This window comes from Geotrypetes seraphini, chromosome 8 (assembly GCF_902459505.1).
Source record: "Geotrypetes seraphini chromosome 8, aGeoSer1.1, whole genome shotgun sequence".
Lineage (NCBI taxonomy): Eukaryota > Metazoa > Chordata > Amphibia > Gymnophiona > Dermophiidae > Geotrypetes > Geotrypetes seraphini.
Genome location: NC_047091.1, coordinates 97,822,176 through 97,844,386, shown reverse-complemented (window position 1 = coordinate 97,844,386; position 22,211 = coordinate 97,822,176). Strand labels below are relative to the sequence as shown.

General features: G+C 42.1%; 1 protein-coding gene across 4 annotated transcripts in view; it reads right to left on the bottom strand.

The window, feature by feature from the left end:
- The window catches only part of INSR (insulin receptor), a 328,183-nt gene that overhangs the window by 69,877 nt on the left and 236,095 nt on the right, over positions 1-22,211 (bottom strand). For all 4 annotated transcript variants that reach the window (XM_033956911.1, XM_033956913.1, XM_033956912.1 and 1 more), the window contains exons 7-9: positions 16,964-17,090; positions 5,512-5,762; positions 4,653-4,820 (exon numbers count right to left, since the gene is read on the bottom strand). In XM_033956911.1, the coding sequence (XP_033812802.1) occupies positions 4,653-4,820; positions 5,512-5,762; positions 16,964-17,090 (546 nt within the window). The remainder of the gene's footprint in view (positions 1-4,652; positions 4,821-5,511; positions 5,763-16,963; positions 17,091-22,211) is intronic.

The window sequence follows — 22,211 nt, the reverse complement described above, 5'->3', positions numbered from 1 at the left end:
TCACCACAGATGTTCCACTGGTATGTTTTATAACTGATTGCTTCTAGTAAATTCTTCATATTCTCATAAGACTCCTTTAGATGAGTAGAATGGACAATTGGTATACTTGGTTTGGAATTTCTGTTGTGCAGTAACACTGCCGTCAAGCTTCTCTGTAAAGAATCAATGAAGAGACACCATTCATCTGGACAATGCACTAGTGACAAACTATTGATGAGCCCGTTTATGTCATGACAAAAGCACAATGAACCATTTACAGTGAAGAATGTTGTTAAGTTATGATTCCCTTTTCTGTAATGAGTTATATTAGCATCTTCTGCAAGCAAGTGCTATTGCTTAAGCCTTGAAGCAAGAAGTTCTGCTTTTTCTTTTGAAAGATTTATTGAGCTAAGCTTGTGTAAAGGTCTCTGGTTCTGAATCTTCATAATTCACATCAGGATGAGATAATTCTGGATTGTGACCAGCTGCTGCATCATCATCACATTCCTCATCATGTTCCACAGAAGCAAGTCCATCTTGTGGAGGTACAGGGACAGGCAGTGAAGTCATCGTGAGGAACAGCAGAATCCAGAGTAGGATATATAATTTTGTGCTTAGTTTTAGCTGAAAATCCACTTGTGTTCACAAGGCAAAAGTAGCAATCTTTAATATGGTCTCACATTCCCTTCATATCATTGGGATTGCAAATGACATTGCTGCCTTTCATCAATTGAGCCAGTCAAGAAGTCCATTGGAACAACTGGAACAGATGATATGTGGAGCGCAAGACTTATCCTGGTCAGCCAGTGGACAGCCAAAGTACAATTTGTATACGTTGTGCTTTTGTCATGAATGAACCACAGATGTAACAGAAACTATCTAGATTATTAGTACAATGTCTTGGCATGATAAAGACCAATATTAATCACCGCAAAACAATGTCTATAGCATAAAAACCAAAGACAACTGTTGTTAACCCTTATACATTTATCCTATAAACTCATGATATATCGCCCAATTAACGTTTATAATTATATATAATGAGCCCAACACAAAAATGTGGCGCACTAGTGTAAAACTAAACAGAGATTTGAAATCAGCATGAAAAATACTATAAAACCCACCTGATGAAAATGGTGTGTTGACCTGTAAAATTAATGGTTAGTGCCTAAATGAAAACCAGCTATTTTGGGGTAATTCTAGGGGTGGAGTCAGCAGTTGGTGGGTTAAGTGCCGATATTCAGCACATAACTGGCCAGGATAACTGCATAAATGGGAACACATTAAAAGTCAGTCCTATCTTTATGAGGTAATCATGGCCAATTAAGTACTGAATATTGACTTAACTGGATATGCGTTAGCTGGTGCCACATAAACTAGATATTCAATGCTGAAACCTAGACAAGGCCCAGCATTGAATATTTGGGAATAACTCCAGTGGCGGTCAGCAAAACACTCACTGCTGCCAGATGAATACTGACAATAAATAAATAATGCCCTCTTATTAAATTTAATAAGAGGGCATTATATATTTATTTATTGTCATGTAATGATTGTCAGAAAGATAGATAAATCATCCCATTTTTGTTCTTAGATGAATACGACACCATAATTTTAATTTTATTGAGTTGTGTAGTGATGCTTATGTACATATGCTCTAAATTGCATCGAACTTTGGAAACAGCAGGATATAAGCCTTTTAAATAAATAAATAGTGGTATGCATATGCACATTTGCCTATTTGTGTAAAACCCGCAGAGCAGTGGACAGTATCAAGTGCCACAAATGAACACGTGTCACACAACACATACTCTTTGCTTAGAAGGCTGCAGCCATTCAAGAAAAGCCTAGCAAATTCACTGCTTGTACCACCCGATTGAGGAGAATACTACTTATCAAAGGCAAGGTCAATGTGTCATTGTACTGCCTGTTTACAGACTTAAAGAAGCACCCGGCCTGCAGTTAGAATGCACTGCTGTGCACTGTCTTCTGTTTACTCATTAGTTTAAGCAAGCCAAGAAAAACAATCGCATCAGCAATGCCCACTGCCAAGACCTTGCACCAAGCCTCTCATCTTTATTTAAAATACAAGAGAGCTTACATGCTCTAATCCCTGTAGCCTTAATCTATTTACTGATAAAAGAAACTTTGTAAACAGGACATCTTTGCCTCCACATGGTTGTCCTTTGACCCTGTAGCTTATCCTGGCAAGGTGTGCAAATTAAAGCTTAATGTCAGACAGTTGGACAGAACTAGTTGCTGGAAGTTAATATAGGAGATGCCCATTCATTTTGGTGCCATGAGTTCAAGCCATATTGTTACTTGCCAGGCTCTAGGCCCTGGCCAGCTGAAACTGAACTTTAAAAACAGACCTGATTGAAAGAAGACAAGGGTCCTGGTAGCTCAAGCTTGCTAGAATTATCTGGGAGTTTATAATTTAACTGTTGCTCATTGTAATCCTAGGACTGGTTTTCCTTTCCCAGTTAAGCATCGAGTAGTATGGTTCCCCTGGTTCCGACTTGTGATATATGTTAATTTTTAGAGAAATCATACATGATCCCTTTACATGATCAGCTGTAAGCAATATTGAGCCTGCAGGAATAAGTAGCTTGTAAGTTGCTCATAGCCATGGGTTGAACTAACCCCAGATATTCAATGCTGGGGCATACATGGTTCCCGCCACTGAATATCTCGGTACGAATGCTGACACAAGTTAACTGGGCACTGGTTAATATCCAGAACAGTGCCCAGTTAACTTGGTGCATAAAGTAAGGACAGCTTTTTTGCTGTCCTAACTTTACGCGCATAGTTAGCCAGTTAGTGAACTGAATAATTCCACTAGAGAATGACACGGAAACATATTTTTCCCCGTCCCCACGGGAACTCATTTTATTGTCCCTGCCCCATTCCTGTAAGCTCTGTCCTCATCTGCACAAGCCTCAAACACTTTAAAATCATAAGTGTTTGAGGCTTGTGCGGTTAATGAACTCTGTGTTAGCTTACAGGAACGGGGCAGGGACAGGGGACAAAATTTGCGGTGAGAGGATGGGGAAATTGAGTTCCTGCAGAGACGGAGAAAAATTTGCTCCCGTGTCACTCTCTAAATGCCACTACCTGGCTGAGTTGTGGTTCCACCCAAACTCCACCTTGGACCACCCTTAGTTTATCAAGTTAGGGAATAGATCGGTGGTGATATTCAGCAGCATTAACTGGTTAAGTGCCACTGAATATCAGCGACCAGCCAATTCATTATGGTTAAACTGGATAGGATCCTTTCCTGTCTAGTTAAACCCTTTGAATATCGACTCCATAGATTGTAGAATGGAGTAGGTCACTAAACCCAGCCAACTTTTTTGAATGCATGGCCTCAGTTACTAGATTACATCTCCAGCCAAAAATAAAAAGTGTTCTAGGACTAGGCTTTCTTAATAAAGCTTGGTGAACTTTCTCCCAGTGGCTTGCTCTTCCAAGCCCACACCATTTAAGTACTGTGGGGGGCAGCAGAACCCAACACCACAGGAATCCAGAACTTGATTATGAAAAACTGGCTGAATAACTGTCGATAAAATGCCCCCAGAAGGAGTGAGGTACCACCACATAGCAGTACTGTATACAACTGCAAATGGAGGAACTCAACAGGAAAGTAATTTTCTTTGCAAATAAGAGTCTAGTACAAACCATACAAGTGCTTGTTCCTTCTTCTCCCTGGCAATCAAAGCTCAAAGCCCGTAAAGATAGCGCCAACAGGGAATTGCCACTGCCCACCCTACCCTAGACCACAGGGCATTTTTCAGGTAGGCCCTGGAGAGGGGGTTTCCTTGGGGGGGGATGGATGTTCTCTGGGGTAGAAAGTAGAGAATGACATGTGGACAAATTTTTCCCTGTCCCTGCAGGAACTCAATTTCCACATCCCGTCCCCGCGAGTTTTGTCTCTGTCCCTGTCCCATTCCTGTAAGCTCTGCCTTTAACTGCACAAGCCTCGAACACTTATGAATTAAAAGTGTTTAAAGCTTTTGCAGATGAGACGGAGTATGCAGGAATTGGGCAGGGACAGGAAAAGAACTTACCGGAACAGGAAAAGAACTTACCTTGGGGATAGGGACAAATTTGTCCCTGGATCATTCTTTAGCACAAGGCTCTTCAGGAGATGGGCTTCTTTGGGGGGTAAGGTGTGTAGAAGAGCAATAAAAAGAATTTTGGGGGGGGGGGGGTTGTAAAGGCAAAAAGGGGAGGTGCTAGTCAAGCACTCCCACCTCCCTTACACCTTCTACAGCCACACTTGTTGCTCATACCACGCTATGGCCCTGTACCCAATACCTAAAACCTTCTCAGATTTGGTTAACCAGGTCCTATACAGCAGCAACAGATTTCATCATCTCCTTGGATAACTAAATTTTGACTGCTTGCAAAGTTGGAAAGGTCTCCTTACCCAAGAAACTAATTATCCCCTGCTGCACTTTTTACTCTTTCTTGTCACTTCCCAGTAGAAATGAAAAACTTTATAATTTTTTTTTTATAAATCCCAAGAAATGCTTTGTGATTAATGATGATTTTTAAGCTGGGTTGAACTAACTCTTGAAAAGAGAGAAACAGAAAATAACCAAAATCTAGACCCTGATATCCAGGGACAAAGGATTGTAAAGAATAAAAAAAGAACATAGGAGGAGTCTTACCCTTTATACAGTAATCAAGTTCAAACAGTTCATTATCTTCGAACTGCTGCTGCCAGTAGACCAGATAATGTGTCACATTGCCATTTGGTTCAGATGGTGGCTTCCACTTCAGAATAATCTGGGATGAGGAGTTGGAAATGGAGATCGGATCCAATGGTACTGAAGGAGCTGCAATTTAAAAAAAAGAAATAGTTGTAACCCACTGAGCGAAAAGGTACCAAAAGTAGGATTACAAATAACAGAGATAAAGGCTATTGAAATCTGGAGGGGCAACTCAGTACAATGGGACCATGCAAATTTTTTTTACAACCTTTATGTAGCCTGAAAACTGCAGGTACCTAAAGTGGGATATGTGATTTCTGGGGTTAATTACCTCTTCTTTTTTTTTTTTTAATTGATAAATGCTTTTCATTTTTAAAAATGTAATTAGTCCATGCCTGAGATTGAAATTCTGCAGGATTATGTAGCTGATTATCCCTCTACCTTTTCACTCAACGGGTCATAATCAATCTTTGAAAAGCTCTGGAAACAAACCAGCAAAGAAGGCAACCAGCACCATACCAAGGACTGCAAGTAGTATGGCCACGCATATGGAGAAATGCAAAAATTTCATCCAGCCCTTAGTCTCCTCTATTGAGAAGGGATGAAGCGGGTGAGTCAAGGATGACAGTAGGCAAATTATACAGGGTATAACTATAGCTTGGTACAACTGATACAACTCAGTGGAGCTGTGAGTGCATTGATAATGTGGGAGAGAATGAACTCTGTGCTGTGTGTGGGAAAGAATGAACTCTATTAATCTGCAAGCCCTCTTCCTAAACATGACTGAAAATGCAGCAGGACTGTGCAAATTGCTTACTAGTGTCATTGGTCCGAATGTATATAATGTTGCTCTTTGCCCCATATGTCTTCCGTTCCTCAGAAAAAGTGACAAGCGTTTTCACAAAGATGGCATACTGAGTCCAGGGTTTCAGACCTCGCAGCAGCCAGCCTGCTAAAGCTTGTTGCTTGGGGTCACTTGACCGGGCAGGAGGGTCAACATCAATCACTGTCCAGCTGTTGGAGCCACAGGCATCTTGGCCATCAAATTCTGTCACATTATGATAGGGACTTTTCATAAAAGAGAGAGAGAGGAAGAGAGAAGTAAGCATTGCATTTATATACTGCCTGTACTCATTCCCTGGTCTTCTAATTCTGATCAAGACCTGTATCAGCCTTGCTCATCCCTAATGCAAGCATAAAAGAGGTTAACTGAAACTTAGAGCCATCGCTAGTCACATGTTTTCATTCGTACACCCATACTATCATAGGTTCAGGTGAAGGCAATAACCTCCTGTAACAAGGCTCATTAGTTGCTGCTCTAGAACCACCCTGCAGGTGGCAGCAGCAGCGCACAGCTTGGGGATGGAAACTGAGCTCAGGTCTCCCAAATGTTAACATACTGGGACTTCATACTTGGCTCCTCTCCCATTTCTAGCAACTTCTAGCTAAAGTATCTTCCTTCCAAACTGACAAATCTAGTAATGTCTTCCAAATCCAGACGCACACCCACCCTCCAACTCGTATCTTGAGGATCATTCATATAGGAAGACTAAGACATACTTAAGTTAACCATTTGGTAGGAAGAGGGAAAAATGACTGGTGATGTCAGGAAAACAGATCTTGAAGATGTAATTCTCATCTTATAAAAATATTTTTCCATAACTTCAGGCAGAAGACTATGCGATAATCCCAACAAGGTAGGCAGTTCTGTCAGCCCAAACCTGTAAGAAGTACAAGCTTTTCCACCTGGCTAGTAGTGCTATCTGCATGACAGATTAACCTAATTTAAAACTGGATTCATAACCCACTTCAATCAATCAAGTTTGAAGCATGGAACAAAGAGTTAGAAACAAGAAAGTTACTTACCTGTAGCAGGTATTCTCACAGGTGGATGACATCATCCATGGAACCCAGCATGGACAGTCAAAAGAAGACAGGTAGAACTATAGACTGGTTGAGATGAAATTCAGAGACAACTTTTGGAAGGAATTTTGAAGAAGAATAATAACGTTATTTATATCCCGTCATACCTATTCAGTTCTAGACGGTTTAGAGCAGTGGTTCCCAAACCTGTCCTGGAGGACCCCCAGGCCAGTCGGTTTTTCAAGATAGCGCTAATGAATATGCATGACAGAGATTTGCATATAATGGAGATGCCAGGAATGCAGATCTGCTCCATGCATATTCATTAGGGCTATCTTGAAAACCCAACTGGCCTGGGGGTCCTTCAGGACAGGTTTGGGAACCACTGGTTTAGAGTATAGTAGTGAGCAAAGTGGTTACAAGGTACAGGTATACAGTATTGCAGCTAACAGAGTGATTATAAGGTGTAAGAAGATCTATACCAGGGGTATGCAATTCCAGTCCTTGAAAGATGGAGCCAGGCCAGGTTTTTAGGATATCCACAATAAATATGCATGAGATAGATTTGCATCTCAAGGAGGCAGTGCATGCAAATCCATCTCATACATATTCATTGTGGATATCCTGAAAACCTGACCTGGCTCCAGCTCTCGAGGACCGGAATTGCCTACCCCTGATCTATACGAATAGGGTTGTAGCTTGTACATGAGTATCAGAGTTTGGGTGGAAAAGAGGGGTAGGTGAGAGAGGAAAGATTGGAGAAGTTGGAGGGGGAAGGCAGATTTGAAGGAAGGGAGTTCAGACAAATTTATCGAATAGGTGAGTTTTTGGAGTACTACCCTATCATGGTAGGATCTTAGGGTGTTCCGATACTAGAGCTTGAAGATTGCTGACCCTGCATGCAGGCATTAGGGCAACGAGAAAGACTATTTTCCATACAAGATGTCTGAGTGAAGTAGAAGATAAGGGCTGAAAAGGAGATTTCATTAATACAGAAAGAACAACATTGAGTTCCTAAGCGGGAGGCTTGAGAGGGGGCTTAGCATGATAAAGACCTTTCATGAATTTGGACAAAGGATGAACCGATAATGGCTTCTTGTGTAATGGTGAATGAAAGATGCTGATAGCACTGAAGTGGACTTAAGACTAGAATTGGAAAGGTGAAGAAGATAATCCAGAACTGATGGTAGAGGAGAGGTAGCTGGATTCAGTGAGTTAAGGTCACACCAGATCAAGAAACGAGTCCATTTAAAGTGATAGCATCACAGTGTGTAAGGTTTTCTGGAAGCTTCAATAATAGATGAAACTGGTGCAGAGAGGGTGAAAGCATCTACCCTCTGGGAGAGAGAGATATCATGCTGTGAGTGCTGAAGCGCATAGATTGGGATGAAGGAGAGAGCCTTTGTTCTCTGTGAGAAGGGTTGGAAACAACTGTAGTGTGATGGACTCCTGGACATTGAATTATAGAAGGAGAGAGAACCATGGCTGATGTGACCAATGAGGTGTGATGAGAATCATGCTGCCTTGGTCTTCGCAAAGTTTGAGTAGAGCTTTCCCAACAAGCAGAATTGGAGGGAATGTATAGAGAAACTTGACTCGTCAGTCCAAGAGAAAAGCATCTGATTCCAGATGATTGGGAGTGTAGAGTCTGGAGCAGAAGAGCAGAAGTTTCTTCTTGAGAGGCGAATCAAAAATATCTATTTTGGAGGTCCCCCAATCCAAGAAGATCTGACACATGTGTGGAGAGACCACTCATGAGGTTGAAGGAGTTTGCTCAGTTTGTCTGCTAAGATGTTTTGTTTCCCCGCGAGATAACACTGTTCTGAGGAAGATGTTGTGTGCAATCACCCAGTTTCATATCTCTATATCTTCGCAACATAAAGGGTGAGAGCCTGTGCCTTCTTGTTTATTCACACAGAACATGGCAACTTGATTGTCAGTAAAAATGAGGACTACTTAGTTGTTTAAGCGATCTTAAAGTCCTTAGGGCACTGCAAATTTCTTGAAGCTCCAGGTGAATGATATGGAGAGTTTTCTCTTGTGTGTTCTAGACTCCCTGAGTGTGAAGGCTATCGAAATGGCTCCCCAGCCTAACATGAACGTGTCTGTTGTTCAGCGCTTCTGGTGGGGAAGAGGCAGAAAGAGAAGACCTCTGGAGAAGTTGGATGGAAGCATCTGCCACTGGAGGGAGAGACAAAACAATGAAGTCACTTGTATTCATGCAGATAAGGATCTGGTGGCTTGAGACCCTGAGATGAGAGAGTCCATTGTGGAAATCTGAGTTGTAGATGTGCGAATGAAATGACATGCACTGCAAGGCCATGTGACCTAGAAGATGTAATATTTGATGTGCAGAGATGCATGCTCTGTTGAGGTAGAAAAGCTCAACTCTGATTAGTATCCAGAAGAGCCTTTATGAACTCCAAGGTTTGTGTGGGTTGAAGGTGTGACTTCTGGTAGTTCTCTGCAAACCCCAATAGCTCTAGTAGACTAACTGTGATGCTGAAGGCATGCTGAATTTGCTGCGATGATGAAGCCTTGATCAACCAATCATCTAGACAAGGAAAGACGTGAAAACCCTACGAGTGAAGGGTTGCAGCTACCACAATCAAGCACTTCATGTACACTCTTGGAGCTGAAGTCAGGTGAAAAGGTGAAAATGGCGAGAACACACTCGAAAGCCAAGATATTTCCTTTGAGTAGGTAAAATTGGAATGTGAGTGTACACTTCCTTGAGGTCTAGAGAGCATATAAAACTTCTCCTTAACTAAGTAATTGTTGAGAGCACAAAGGTCTAAAATTGGGTTGAGATCTCTTTTTTAGAATCAAGAAATACTTGGAGCAGAACCCCTGGCCTCTCTCCTGAAGAGGTACTTGTTCTATTGCACTGAACTGGAGAAGGGCTGAGGGTTCTTGGTGGAGGATTTTTTGGAGGAAGTTGAAAAGAGACTCTCTTAGAAGGTGGAGGCTTGTGTTGTAAGCAGAGGGCATAAAACCCTGGGACACCATCTGTAGAACCCACTGATCTGTCATTATGAGGGTCCAACGATGAAAAATGTGGTGGATTCTGCATCCTATGAGAAAATCTGGAGAGAGATAGTGAAATGTTGGCAATGCTTTCTAGAAGGGAATCAAAAAGACTGTTGCTGCTTGGACTGTGGTTGAGACTGAAGCTTTTGTTGTCTCTATTATCTAGGTCTTCTTTGAGTAGAAGAACGAGGTGATGAGGATGGCTGATTATACCAACTCTTGGGAAGAGTAGTACGATGAGTTTCTAGAGGTATTAGAAGATTTTCAAGAAGATTTAGATTGCGAAGCTTGTCCCTTAGACAAGGTTGTCATATAGTCATTGTGCGTTTGGATCTTTTTATATAGTCTTCTTGATGTGATCACCAAAAAGATTATCTGCTGTACACAGGACATTGGCAAGGTGATCTTGGCCATTGATGTCTAAATCTGAAATACAGAGTCAAACCTGCGTGCGCATAGCGATGGAGAATGCTGAGGTGTCTGAAGTAATATCAAAAGAGTCAAATGTGGACCTAACCATATACTTCCTGGTTTCTAACAAATTGTGGACCAAATGTTGAAAGGGTTTAAGTTGGTCTGTTGGAAGATGTTGCTCAATGTTTGGTAATTGCTTAATCAAGGATTTTAAATAAAAAGTAATGTAAAAATTATAACTGAGTATTCTATATGCTAGCATGGATGCTAGCATACCTGAGGCTCCTCTTCAGACTCCATGATATTAGGGAGTGCTTGTCCCATCTGTCTAATGAAGTTGGTAAAAGACAAACTTTCAGATGGTAACCTGTGTCAAGGAGGAGAGGGTGAAGGATCTGACAGTATCTCATAGGATTCATCCATAGAAAACTCTGAATAGTCATCAGACAAGTGGGTGACAAATCTGAGTCAGAGTCCTCGATGTCAGCTCTTCTGGAAGTAGAGGGGAGCATTGAGAATGTGATGATGAACATCGAGGAGAGGTTGGTGTGTTCCACTCCCTTGATGTCAACACATACTTCAAGCACCTTTTGGAGGTGGAGGCTCATTGTTGAAGAATCTGAGATCGATGCCCAGAACTGTGTGGCTTATGTTCAGACTGGACTTGAGCTGGAAGTGTCAACGCAGGTGGTTGCACAGTGTGTATCTCCAGTAAACTAGTTAATTTTTGCTGCAACAGTGCTTTAAGCTGGTTTTGCAGCAATGGCACCAGTACCAATATGGACAAGGGTACATTAGGTGCTTGTTAAGTTGGATGTCAAGATGTTGGGAGACCTCGATGTTGAGGCACATCTCTGAGGAGGCACCAACTGTAACGATGGCGATTGGTCGTTAATGCATCGACATTTGGAAAACATTGATGGAGATGATGCTTTCAACGATACTAATACATGTCTGGAAGGGGAGGCATGCTTGTGCTTCTTAGCTTTCTTATGAGATTCCCCCGATGCTAGAAGTGCCAAAGATGAAGACGTGGATTGAACCAGCAATGCAGCTGGTGCCAGTGCCAATGCCAGAGTCGATGGTTGAGTTTCAGGGTCAGAGTCTCTAGCCATGCTCAATATCCCAGAAGTACTACCGAAAAGTCTTTCAAACTGTAATCTTCTGGCTCTTTTGCATATCAGAGCAGAATGTGCATGACATAACCCGATGAGCAGAACCTAGGCATTGTACACACCAGTGCCTGAAATGGTCCTACTGCATTGAGTGCACCATTTAAAGTCGCTGGGTGCACCATTTAAAGTCGCTGGGTGCCTTGGACATCGATCGAAAAACCACCAACGCAAAGTCAAAGGGCACAATGGCCCAAGGAGGTTGAGTGAAAGTCAAACCGAAAAAGGTCTACGTTCCTGGAAAGAGAACGAGTTGGAAAATGCTCAAACTCCCAAAAACATGACATTTTTACAACAAATAAAAGGAAAAAGAAGAAAGTGAAATTGAATAAGAAAACTGAAGAAAACCCCTAAAGGAAAGGCATTTGACACGCTTTGAGAGAACTTAAAAACCAAATCTTCTCAGCTCTATGTAAAACTAAGAACTGCAGGTTCCACGAGCTGATGTCAAACAGGAAGGCATAGGCTCTCATGTGGTATAGGTGTTCCTTAAAATTTAAAGTGACAGTACATTTTTGACTGACCATGCTGGGTTCCGTGGTTGACATTACCCACATAATTAGTGTCCCTTCCAGCAAATAACCTCAGCCAAGTTAACTTATAATACTATCTCAAATATGCACCGATCTGAATATAAACCGAGGTGACTTCCCCCCAAAAAAATTTTCTACAAAAAAGGAGGGAAAAAGTTGACTCAAATATAAACCAAGATTAGAAATTTGGGTGATCCTAGTGAGAAAGTCTACATAGACTAGACATCCTTGTCACAGGTCTAGTGCAAAAAGTATCAGAAACATCCACCTTTCCATTATCACTGCTACTGTTACTTATTTCTATGCACTCCAACACATTCACTTGCAATTTCATCTCAATATTGCCTACTGTAGCACATGTAATAATAATAATAATAACAACAATTTATATACCGCAGGACCGTGAAGTTCTATGCGGTTTACAATGATTAAAGATGTTACAGATTGTATTGTATTGTAACACCATCACAGAAGTTCATCTAACCACTCTGAATTCCCCCAGTCATTAGCAGCGGTATAGAAGCTTTCATTAACCACAAACAATTAAATCAGTCTTAATTTAATACTACAGTGTTTTTTCAGTTTCAAACCCCAGGTTTCTGACTATATCTTACATCTGCTATGGTTTTTGAGAAAGGCTAGTGTTGCAGCAAAGGAATCAGCCAGCCCTTTATTACTGCAAATCACAGTTCCAGCACTAATACAGAGTGTTAATAGATGACCTGAACGCAGTTACAGAATTCTGTTTTATTACACACTGGTCTCCTGTGCCATGAGAAACAGGGTTCTATGTGGCACAGGAATCGCATTCTTTTCACCCAAAACTCAATTCACCAGTGGCCACAACTCACTTCCAAGAAGAAAGGCATCAAAGGGGAAAAATTCTTATCTCCTTCTTTCCCCCTTCCTCCCAGGAGGGTCAGTGATACCTGGTCATCATCACCTCTGGCTAGGGGCTTCCTCTTACTGACCTAAACTGATGTAATTCAGTCTACTTGGGCCTACCTGCTTCAGCACTGAGGTGATTTAAAGCAGTGTTCTTCAACCTTTTTACACCCGTGGACCGGCAGAAATAAAAGAATTATTTTGTAGACCGGCAAACTACTAGGACTAAAATTTAAAAACCCCGTTTACTCCCCATCTCTGCGAGTCCCCGCAAACTATCTGATCCCATCTGCACAAGCCGCAATTATGATTTTATACTGAACGTATTTTATTAAAGTATAAAAAGAAACAATATTCTGAACAATTGTGATTTTATAAATACAAATATACAGCGCACAGACCAACAAAACCCCTGTCTCCCCTCCCCTTCACATATATCCCCTCTACTATCAAGAAAACTGAACAAGCCAAGTTATTATAGAATGCTACATAGAAATATCATGCTAACAGAATACTGCAGTCCCCAGTTATGTCTCTAGCAGGATATATTCTAATGACAAAATAGAAATAAAATTATTTTTTTCTACCTTTTGTTGTCTCTGGTTTCTGCTTTCATCTTCTTTTCACTCTTTTCCTTCCAGCATCTGCCCGTTCCATCCAATGTCTGCCCTCTCCCCCTTCCATATGTATCTGACTTCTTTCTATGTCCCTCTTCCTTGTCCATCTTCCTCTCCCCTTTTTACATCATTCATTCCAGCTTCACTGCCTTCTTCATTTTTATCTCTCTTACACCAGATCTAGCATCTTTATCCCTCTCTTATTTCTCTGCTGACCCCCTTTCCAGCATCAATGTCTCTCTACTTTCTCATTCCTCTCTCTCCCCTTTCTCTCATCTGATCTCTCCATTCCACCCTGACCCCCTTCCCCTCCTGTAATCTCCCTGCCAGCTGTTTCCTTCCTTTTTTCTTTCTCCCTACCCTCCTTCCTTCTTTTCCTTCTCCCTTCCCTCCTCCCTCTATCCAACATTAACTCTCTTCCCATCCCTTTCCCTCCTCCCTCCCAGCAGCATCTCTCCTTCTTCTCCCTTCCTTCCTCCCTCTATCCAACATTAACTCTCTTCCCATCCCTTTCCCTTCTCCCCTCCCAGCAGCATCTCTCCTTCTTCTCCCTTCCCTCCTCCCTCTATCCAACAGTAACTCTCTTCCCATCCCTTTCCCTCCTCCCCTTCCAGCAGCATCTCTCCTTCTAACTCCCTTCAAGTCCAGTAACAGCTCTCCCTTTTCCAGACCTTCCCAGCCTCCTACAGTGGCTTCCTCCCCTTCCAGCAGCTCTCGGTACTTGCCTGCAGGAAGTTGCCGGTAAATCACTGCCCTGGCAAATTGGAGAGCTGGTGGGAGGGGAGACAGCCACTGTGAAGGCTCCCCAGGATCTTGTTTGCACACGCTGACCATCTCCCTCCACCTGCACCTGAATCTGCAGTTCTCTCCGGTATAATCACAACTTCCCCGCGGCCCTCTTCAGCAACTCGGCAGGGGCGGCGATCAAGACACGCTGCCAACGTCGGGACCTTCACTCTCTGAGTCCCGCCTATTTTGTTTCCACTTCCTGTTTCTGAATAGGCGAGACTCACAGAGGGAAGGCCCCGACGTTGGCAGCCTATCTCGATCGCCTGAGGCTGGGAGGAACATTAATCAGCAGGAACCGCAGTCAGGAGGAAATTTAACTGCCGACTTGATCTCGCCGGCCCTGCGCGGACCGGCAGAAATTTTCTGCGGACCGGCAGTTGAAGAACTGTGATTTAAAGTGCTACAGTCTCAAGACTTAACAGAGAAGGGGAACAGAATGGGATGAGCACATAACACCTATATATGGTAATAGGTTCTACACTGGTGAGTCAATTTTAAAATCTTGACTGATCTATAAAGCGCTATGCAGTGAAGTGCCATTGTGTATTAGCTCCATGTTAAAAATATATTAATCCCCATATACTTTGCATTCATCACGGTGGAATGTGTTGAGTATGTCTTCAGTGCACCATGCTGAGACCCACTGTAAACATAGCACACAGAGAGCGCTTACCAGTTGGTGCTCAAGAAAGCCTACTGCCATAACGCTAAAGGAAGCTTGTTACCCGACAGTGTATGCTGAGCCGGTGCAGGACCTTGAGCATCTGGGCATAATCAAAGCCTGCCAGCTCCCATCTTCTCTGAGATTCTTGGAGGGGGCAGGAGCTCAAGGCCCCCATCACTGGCCCAGGACAGAGCATTGAAGTCAGCTTGATTGAGCACCGGAGCTGGTAAGGAGAATGCGGCAATGGCAGGGTGGAGTACAGGGTAGTGCAGCAGCACCAGTCATTGGGGGGTGGGCGTATAGGAAAGCAGTGCTGGACTTTGATGGGGGCTACAGGAAAGCAATGCCAATCATTGGGAGGTGGTGGGAGTGCAGGAAATCAGTGGACAGCTCAAAAATCTCAGTTCATATTTGAGTATATAGTATAATTAATTCACAATAACAAACAAACTTTGTAATTACAGGCAGTCCCCAAGTTAAGAATGAGTTACGTTTTTAAAGCTGTTCTTAAGTCGGATTTGTATGTAACTCCGAACTTGTAGATTTTAAGATTCTTACTGCTTACCTCTGCTTCTAGCTGACAAAAGGGCCAACTGTCCCAGTGTTCCCTCTAAGGCAGTGTTTTTCAACCTTTTTTGGGCAAAGGCACACTTGTTTCATGAAAAAAATCACGAGGCACACCACCATTAGAAAATGTTAAAAAATTTAACTCTGTACCTATATTGACTATATATAAAGTAATTCTCTTGAATAGGAATCAAATAAACACAAAGAAAGTATTTTATAATGCTGCCACCGCCAACAACACCGTTGGCGGCGGTGGCACTCAAGTGGCTAAAGAGCCGCAGTTTGCCGGCCTAGGGACAACACTGGAGGGTGGCCAGCTGTGCACCCCCTTGGGACGTAAACCCGGGGTGGGGCAGACCGCCCCCCCCCCACCCTGGTATGCCACTATCTGTACCTCACTCCCTCCCTATGACCAAAAATTCTCCTTTCTTCTATTCCCCGTGTACACAACCATCTCTTTCCCTCCCTTCCTCTCTCCAAAGTCCATGCCTTCTGTGTCCAAACACTCATTCCCTCCCTTCCTCTCTCCCAAGTCCATTTCTTCTGTGTCCAAAAACGCATTCCCTCCCCCACCTCAGCATCTCTTTCCCTCCCTTCCTCTCTCCCAAGTCCATTTCTTCTGTGTCCAAAAACGCATTCCCTCCCCCACCTCAGCATCTTTTTCCCTCCCTTCCTCTCTCCCAAGTTCATGCCTTGTGTCCAAAACGCACTCCCTCCCCCCTTTTGTGTTCCGTGTTTGCCTCCCAGCCCATCTTTGCAACTTTCTCAGCAAAACGAAGCTCAAGCCGCAAGGCTTGTCTTCTACTTCCTGCCTGCCCTGCCGCGCACAAATAGCCGAACGGAAGTATTCTCTGACGTCAGCGCTGACGTCGGAGGGCAGGCTTTGCTTAAGCCCTCCCTCAGACGTCAGCGCTGACATCGGGGAACGCTTGCGATCGGCTATATGTTAGCTGCAGGGCAGGCTGGAACAGAAGACGAGCCTCGCGGCTCGAGATGTATTGAACTCCGCGGGTCCCCCGTTCAGCTCTCTCCTGTCCACGTGGGGCGGACCGCCCCTCTCCCTAGACTGGTGGTACTGCCATGATGGCGGCCCTGACCGTACGGCACACCAGGCAACATCTCGCGGCACACTAGTGTGCCGCGGAACAGCGGTTGAAAAACGCTGCTCTAAGGTACAGTATGCATAACCACACACTGTTCTTAATACGGCCATGCATCATTCCTGAAGTGTAGGAGTCTATGCCTCTGAAAATACTGCTCAGTGAATTCAAATGAAGCTACAACTGCGTTCTTAAGTACGAGTCATACTTATGTTGGGTGTCTGTAATTCGGGGACTGCCTATACTACTATTCATCCAAAGCTGGAAAATAACCAGTCTATCTTTTTCTTAAAAATATAATGGTTTCTCATGGACCTAATCCCTGCAAGAATCACTGTCTCATGCATGTTGAGCTACACAATTATTATAAAGTGCATGCAGATTTCCCTTTCATACGCTTCATAACGCTTCCCACAGTACAGAACAAGGTCTCTGGATTGAGGATAGAAGGGGTTGATAGGAATGAGATCAAAATGAACCTCTGAGCAGGGTGGAAGATGACATCTCAAAATCAAAGCATATTAAGAAGGTAACAGCAACAAAAATTACAAAAAGACACTAAAGCCAAAACCATGGCACTGGAAAAAAAAACAAAAAAAACAGACAGAAGCTTTTCTACGTTTTTGCTGACTTACGCTTCTTTGTAAAAGAGCATGAACCCTAAAAGGTCCCGATAATCAGGAGGCCAATAGGCATCCCACTTCAGCATGACCTTGTCATGGGATGTTTTGATGATTGAGAACTTCAACAGCTCATTTTCACCTGCAGGAACAGAAAAAAAAAAGGAAAACCCCACATGTTTAACACACACAGGAAAAGCAAGCAATTAAAACCAATTAAGGCAAGCCTAATGGTTGGTTTAGGGTTAGGAGTTATCTTTATGAATGGTAATTAAGTTTTAAAAAGTGGGTTTTTACTGCTTTCCTGAAATTTAATAATCCTGCCAGTGATCTTATAGTTGGCGAGATTGTGCGTTTGCGTGCATTTTCTAGTAGAAGAGTTCATGCTAATGAAGTCTTCTCTTGCCTCGTGATCGCAGAGGTTGGTTTGGGATATATTTTTATCTGTATTACTATCTATACAGAGTGGAGGAACAGCCTAATGGTTAGAACAGTGGATGGACAAAGGGGGATAACAAATGATTTGCTTAAAAGAATTTCAGAAGTAATAAGGTGAAAGCATTAAGACAGCAGAATGAAGCATCTTTTCAGGCGCAGTCTGGAAACAACACTGTTAACTTTATGGGAGACATGCATCCTATAGACAATATGAGCCAGTGTCTATCTATGTATATCAAGAAACTAATACAGTGTAAATGAATTAGTGGCCATACCATTATTATTATTAATGTGACAATCACAAATGAAACATTTGGCTTATGCTATATGAAGCTACAGTCTAAACCTCAACCAGGAATACAGAGGCGAATACATCTCCTATTGCTTCAGAGGGAGTGATTTTCAAATTTATGCAGGTAGATGTAATGACCATGACTACTTTTACTTGTAGCCACTGCATCAATCATCAAGGAGGAAATACAAAATTGTATCTATTTTTTTCCTTGCACAGTTACAGAGCAATTATATAACTTGGTGCCTATACTTGCAAGCCAATTACACTCATCAAAGGCACCAAAATTAGCAGTTTTATAAGTACACTACACACTATTCTATAAGGTAGCAAGTAAGTACCTTAATGTAGAACTGAAAAAGGGATGCATATGTAGACAGAGCATGGGAAGGGAAGGTGTGCTTCTCAATCAAGTGAATAACTTATGGAATACTATAGGTTACACATGACACTTTGGCACATCTATTTACACCTGCCATTTAGGTGTGCCAATTCGGGTTTATACTAAATGACATCTTGATGCCTAGATGCCATCACAGAATTGGCACTTAAGATGCAGCATCTGCATGCCTAACTAGCATCATCAAGTTATGGAATTACCCCCTTTAACACATACAGCTTTGAAAATTCAAAACTGAGTTATTGCCTTCTCCAACCTATCTCTGAGTTTACCCACTTTACATTACATTACATTAGGGACTTCTATTCCGCCTATACCTTGCAGTTCAAGGCGGATTACAAAAGAGCTAATTGGTCATTTCCAGTGAAGTTACAACAGTTTTGGGGTTTGTTTGTTTTTTGGTTACAAGGGAGGAGAGGTACCTGGATTAATTCCAGAAGAATTTGCAAATTGGATATTAGATTGACTATACGTTACTGTGTGATATAACAAATAGATTACAGTTAGAGTACAAATAAGATTACGTTACATTTCAGGGAACTGAATACTTGGTTGGTGTTTCGGGGAGGAAGAGATTATTTAAGTGGAGGTTTTGGGGGAGAATTTATCTAGGAGGAGGGGGAAGGGTTGGGTTAAGATATCTGGATAAATTTTTTGAAAAGTAGGGTTTTGATTTCTTTTTGAAAAGTTTTGGGATAATAATAATAATAAACAGTTTATATACCGCAGGACCGTGAAGTTCTATGCGGTTTACAACGATTAAAAATGCTACAAATTGAGTAGAACTGGCAAGTTAAAACTAGTGAATAGCAGCTCTAGAGATCAGTTATTGTGGAAAAGATTGTACAAATCAACTGCCTAAGTACTTCAGGAACAGATAAGTTTTAGGTGTCTCCTGAATTCCCTATAAGTATTAGCAAGCATAAGTAATTGTTCCAGGTCTTTCCCCCATAATGCTGCTTGATATGGGAGTGGAGGGCCATGCATGCTCTTAAGTGATGAGCAAAGAGTGGATAACATGGATAAAAATTGCATTCATGATAATCTTAGTGCAAGCTACGAGTACAAGAAGAAACAAGAGCTTCAGTCACTGCCCTCTTTCGATACCCAAACGCATTCAAATCCTTTCAAAACATTTTATTCTTTTCCTTCTACACAACCTCACTAGCAATCAACTGGCTAAAACTCATTCTCCCGCCCACAAAAACATTCAAAGCACCAGGTCTTGTGTAGCAAAGAACATCTTTCACCACATTTAAAAGAAAATTACAACCTGTGGACTCTGTCCGTACCAGGTAAATGAGTAACAGCAGGCTGAGATAAATATGCAATATTTGCAAGTACAAGATATTCCAGGCTACGGCTATATGGCATATTTACTACAGTCGTTTGTGTGAGTTAAATGGATTCCTGGAATGAAAAACAGGAATCAAGGAAATTTTCAAAAACAGTACCTATAAAAAAAAACCAAAAATAAAATAGCAAAAACAATGATAAAAGATCCTCCACGTCTGGTTGCTTGCAGGGGTAACAGTAAAAGGGGAGGAAAGTTGTATAAGTGAAAAGCAACCAGACTGCAAGGGCTATAAGGATTAGCAAAGGCTTCAGGAGATGGAGCAGGGACTTGTAGTATTTAGGGGGGAAGTTATCAATGTGGGATACTGTTTTACCACTTCATGCTATTTTAGTACAGGATCCCATTTTATGCAATGAGACATAAGAACATAAGAATAGCTTTACTGAGTCATAGTAACATATAGTAACATAGTAGATGACAGCAGATAAAGACCCGAATGGTCCATCCATTCTACCCAACCTGATTCAATTTAAATTTTTTTAATTTTTTCTTCTTAGCTATTTCTGGGCAAGAATCCAAAGCTCTACCCGGTACTGTGCTTGGGTTTCAACTGCCGAAATCTCCGTTAACACCTACTCCAGCTCATCTACACCCTCCCAGCCATTGAAGCCCTCTCCAGCCCATCCTCCCCAAACGGTCATATAAAGACACAGACCGTGCAAGTCTGCCCAGTACTGGCCTTAGTTCAATATTTAATATTATTTTCTGATTCTAGATCCTCTATGTTTATCCCACGCTTCTTTGAACTCAGTCACCGTTTTCCTCTCCACCACCTCCCTCGGGAGCGCATTTCAGGCATCCACCACCCTCATCATAAAGTAGAATTTCCTATATATATATATATATTGGCCTATTCAAGCCGGCAGAACATATATATATATATATATATATATATATATGCCTTTGGAGCGGAGACCTTCCTAATTGTATTTTATATAGAGGCCATCACTCCCTCCATCCCCATTTCATAAACTTGGGAGTTCCACACATGAGAATATGCTGCCTGCTTGTCCTGGGCAATATATATATATATATATATATATATATATATGTATATATATATATATATATATATATATATATATATATATATATTGGCCTATTCAAGCAGGCAGAACAAGGGAAGAAAAAAAAAATGAGAATAATAAGCATTCAACCCATACTCCGAGAGGGGAAAGAAGCAAGAATAGTAATGTGAAGGGAGGCTCTAAAAAAAAGAGACGACCTCAGAATGGCAGGAGAATCAGAGTTTGAAAAGCTGATGACCTAGTGAGTTGGCGTCGGGCAGTAAGGCACTCGAGCATACGTGGTGCAGACGATCTTAAAGTTTTATAAAGCTTAAAAGTGACAGTACACTTTTTACACTGTCTGTATCGGGTTCCGTGGATGACGTCATCCCATATGTGAGAATATGTTGCCTGCTTGTACTGGGATAATCTCATTGTATGCAGAAAAATAAGGTGAAAGATGATTAGTCTTTATTTGTTGTCATTAGTTATGATGGGCCACAAAGAAATACAGCACCAGCCTCTTCCTCAGCCAGCAGAATTATGCAGGAGAAATGTGTGAGGAGTAGCAAAATCACTAAGAGTCAGATTCTCTAAAGTCACTGTGCGCTAAACCATCGTTAAATGCAAGTATTTTACCGCTCAATTATTAAACCGGCTCACCATGGTCTTTTCTGTGCTTTCTAGCAGCCACCTATTGTACTATGCAAATGTAGTACAATGAGGTCATTAATATTAAAACTCTAGTATAATGAGGTCATTAATATTAAAATGACCTCTCCAGGCAATTCTCAAAAAAGAATGCCCCTCCATTTTCAAGGAATTGGGGCCGATATTTACCAGCAGCCTTATTGGCTCATGCACTGACAGGAAAATAAAGAAGTTCAGATCCACTGCCACAAATGGCCCCGATTGCTCATAAATGGAGGCCAAAAAAAGCCTGGTGGTCTAGTGCCCCCCCCCCACTACTGCCACCCCGCCAATGCCCCCCACTCCATGCAGAAGATCGGTAGGAGGGCTAGATGGACCATATAAGCCTTTAAGAAGTATGTGCACAGAAATTGTGTGTCTCCTTTTACATGGTCTGTGTTTAGGCAAGGCTGGCCCAGCCATCAAAATCTCAGGGGAGTTCCTAAGGGCTTGAAGTTGATTGAGGGGCTTGCAAGGCTGAAGAGTCACTTAGGGTGCCTATCATCCTAGCACTGGTCCTGTGTGTTGGCACTCCTGAAGGCGTGGTTAGGTGGAGCAGAGATGGATTGATATACACATATATTTTATAAAACACATATTTACACACTGAGTACACACAGAAATTTACATAGTCTTCAGAGCAGGTCTAAATTTGTACATCAGCCTATGGGAGGCCGAATCTGGGAGCCAAAGGTACACAGACATTTTTGTTGTCTTTAAAAAAGGAGAAGAGTGGGATTGGACAACAGCCTTTCCAAATGATGAGAAGCCAGAAAGATTTATAAAATCATAATTTATTGTATGAAACCATAAAAGTGTCAATCCGACAATGCACCATGTTTCAGCGTAAGTACGCCTGCCTCAGGGGTCAATGTACACTGTATAATAATGTTTTAAGTATAGTCACCAGTGTATTTAAAAAAGGAGATGCCTTGTGGATCTTCAAACTTGTCTTTGAGGTTGCCAGATTTTTCAAATACACTGGTGACTTTACTTAAAACATCATTATACAGTGTGCATTTGACCCCCTGAAGCAGGTGTACTATAATCTAATCTAATCTAAGGCTTGGCTTTGTATA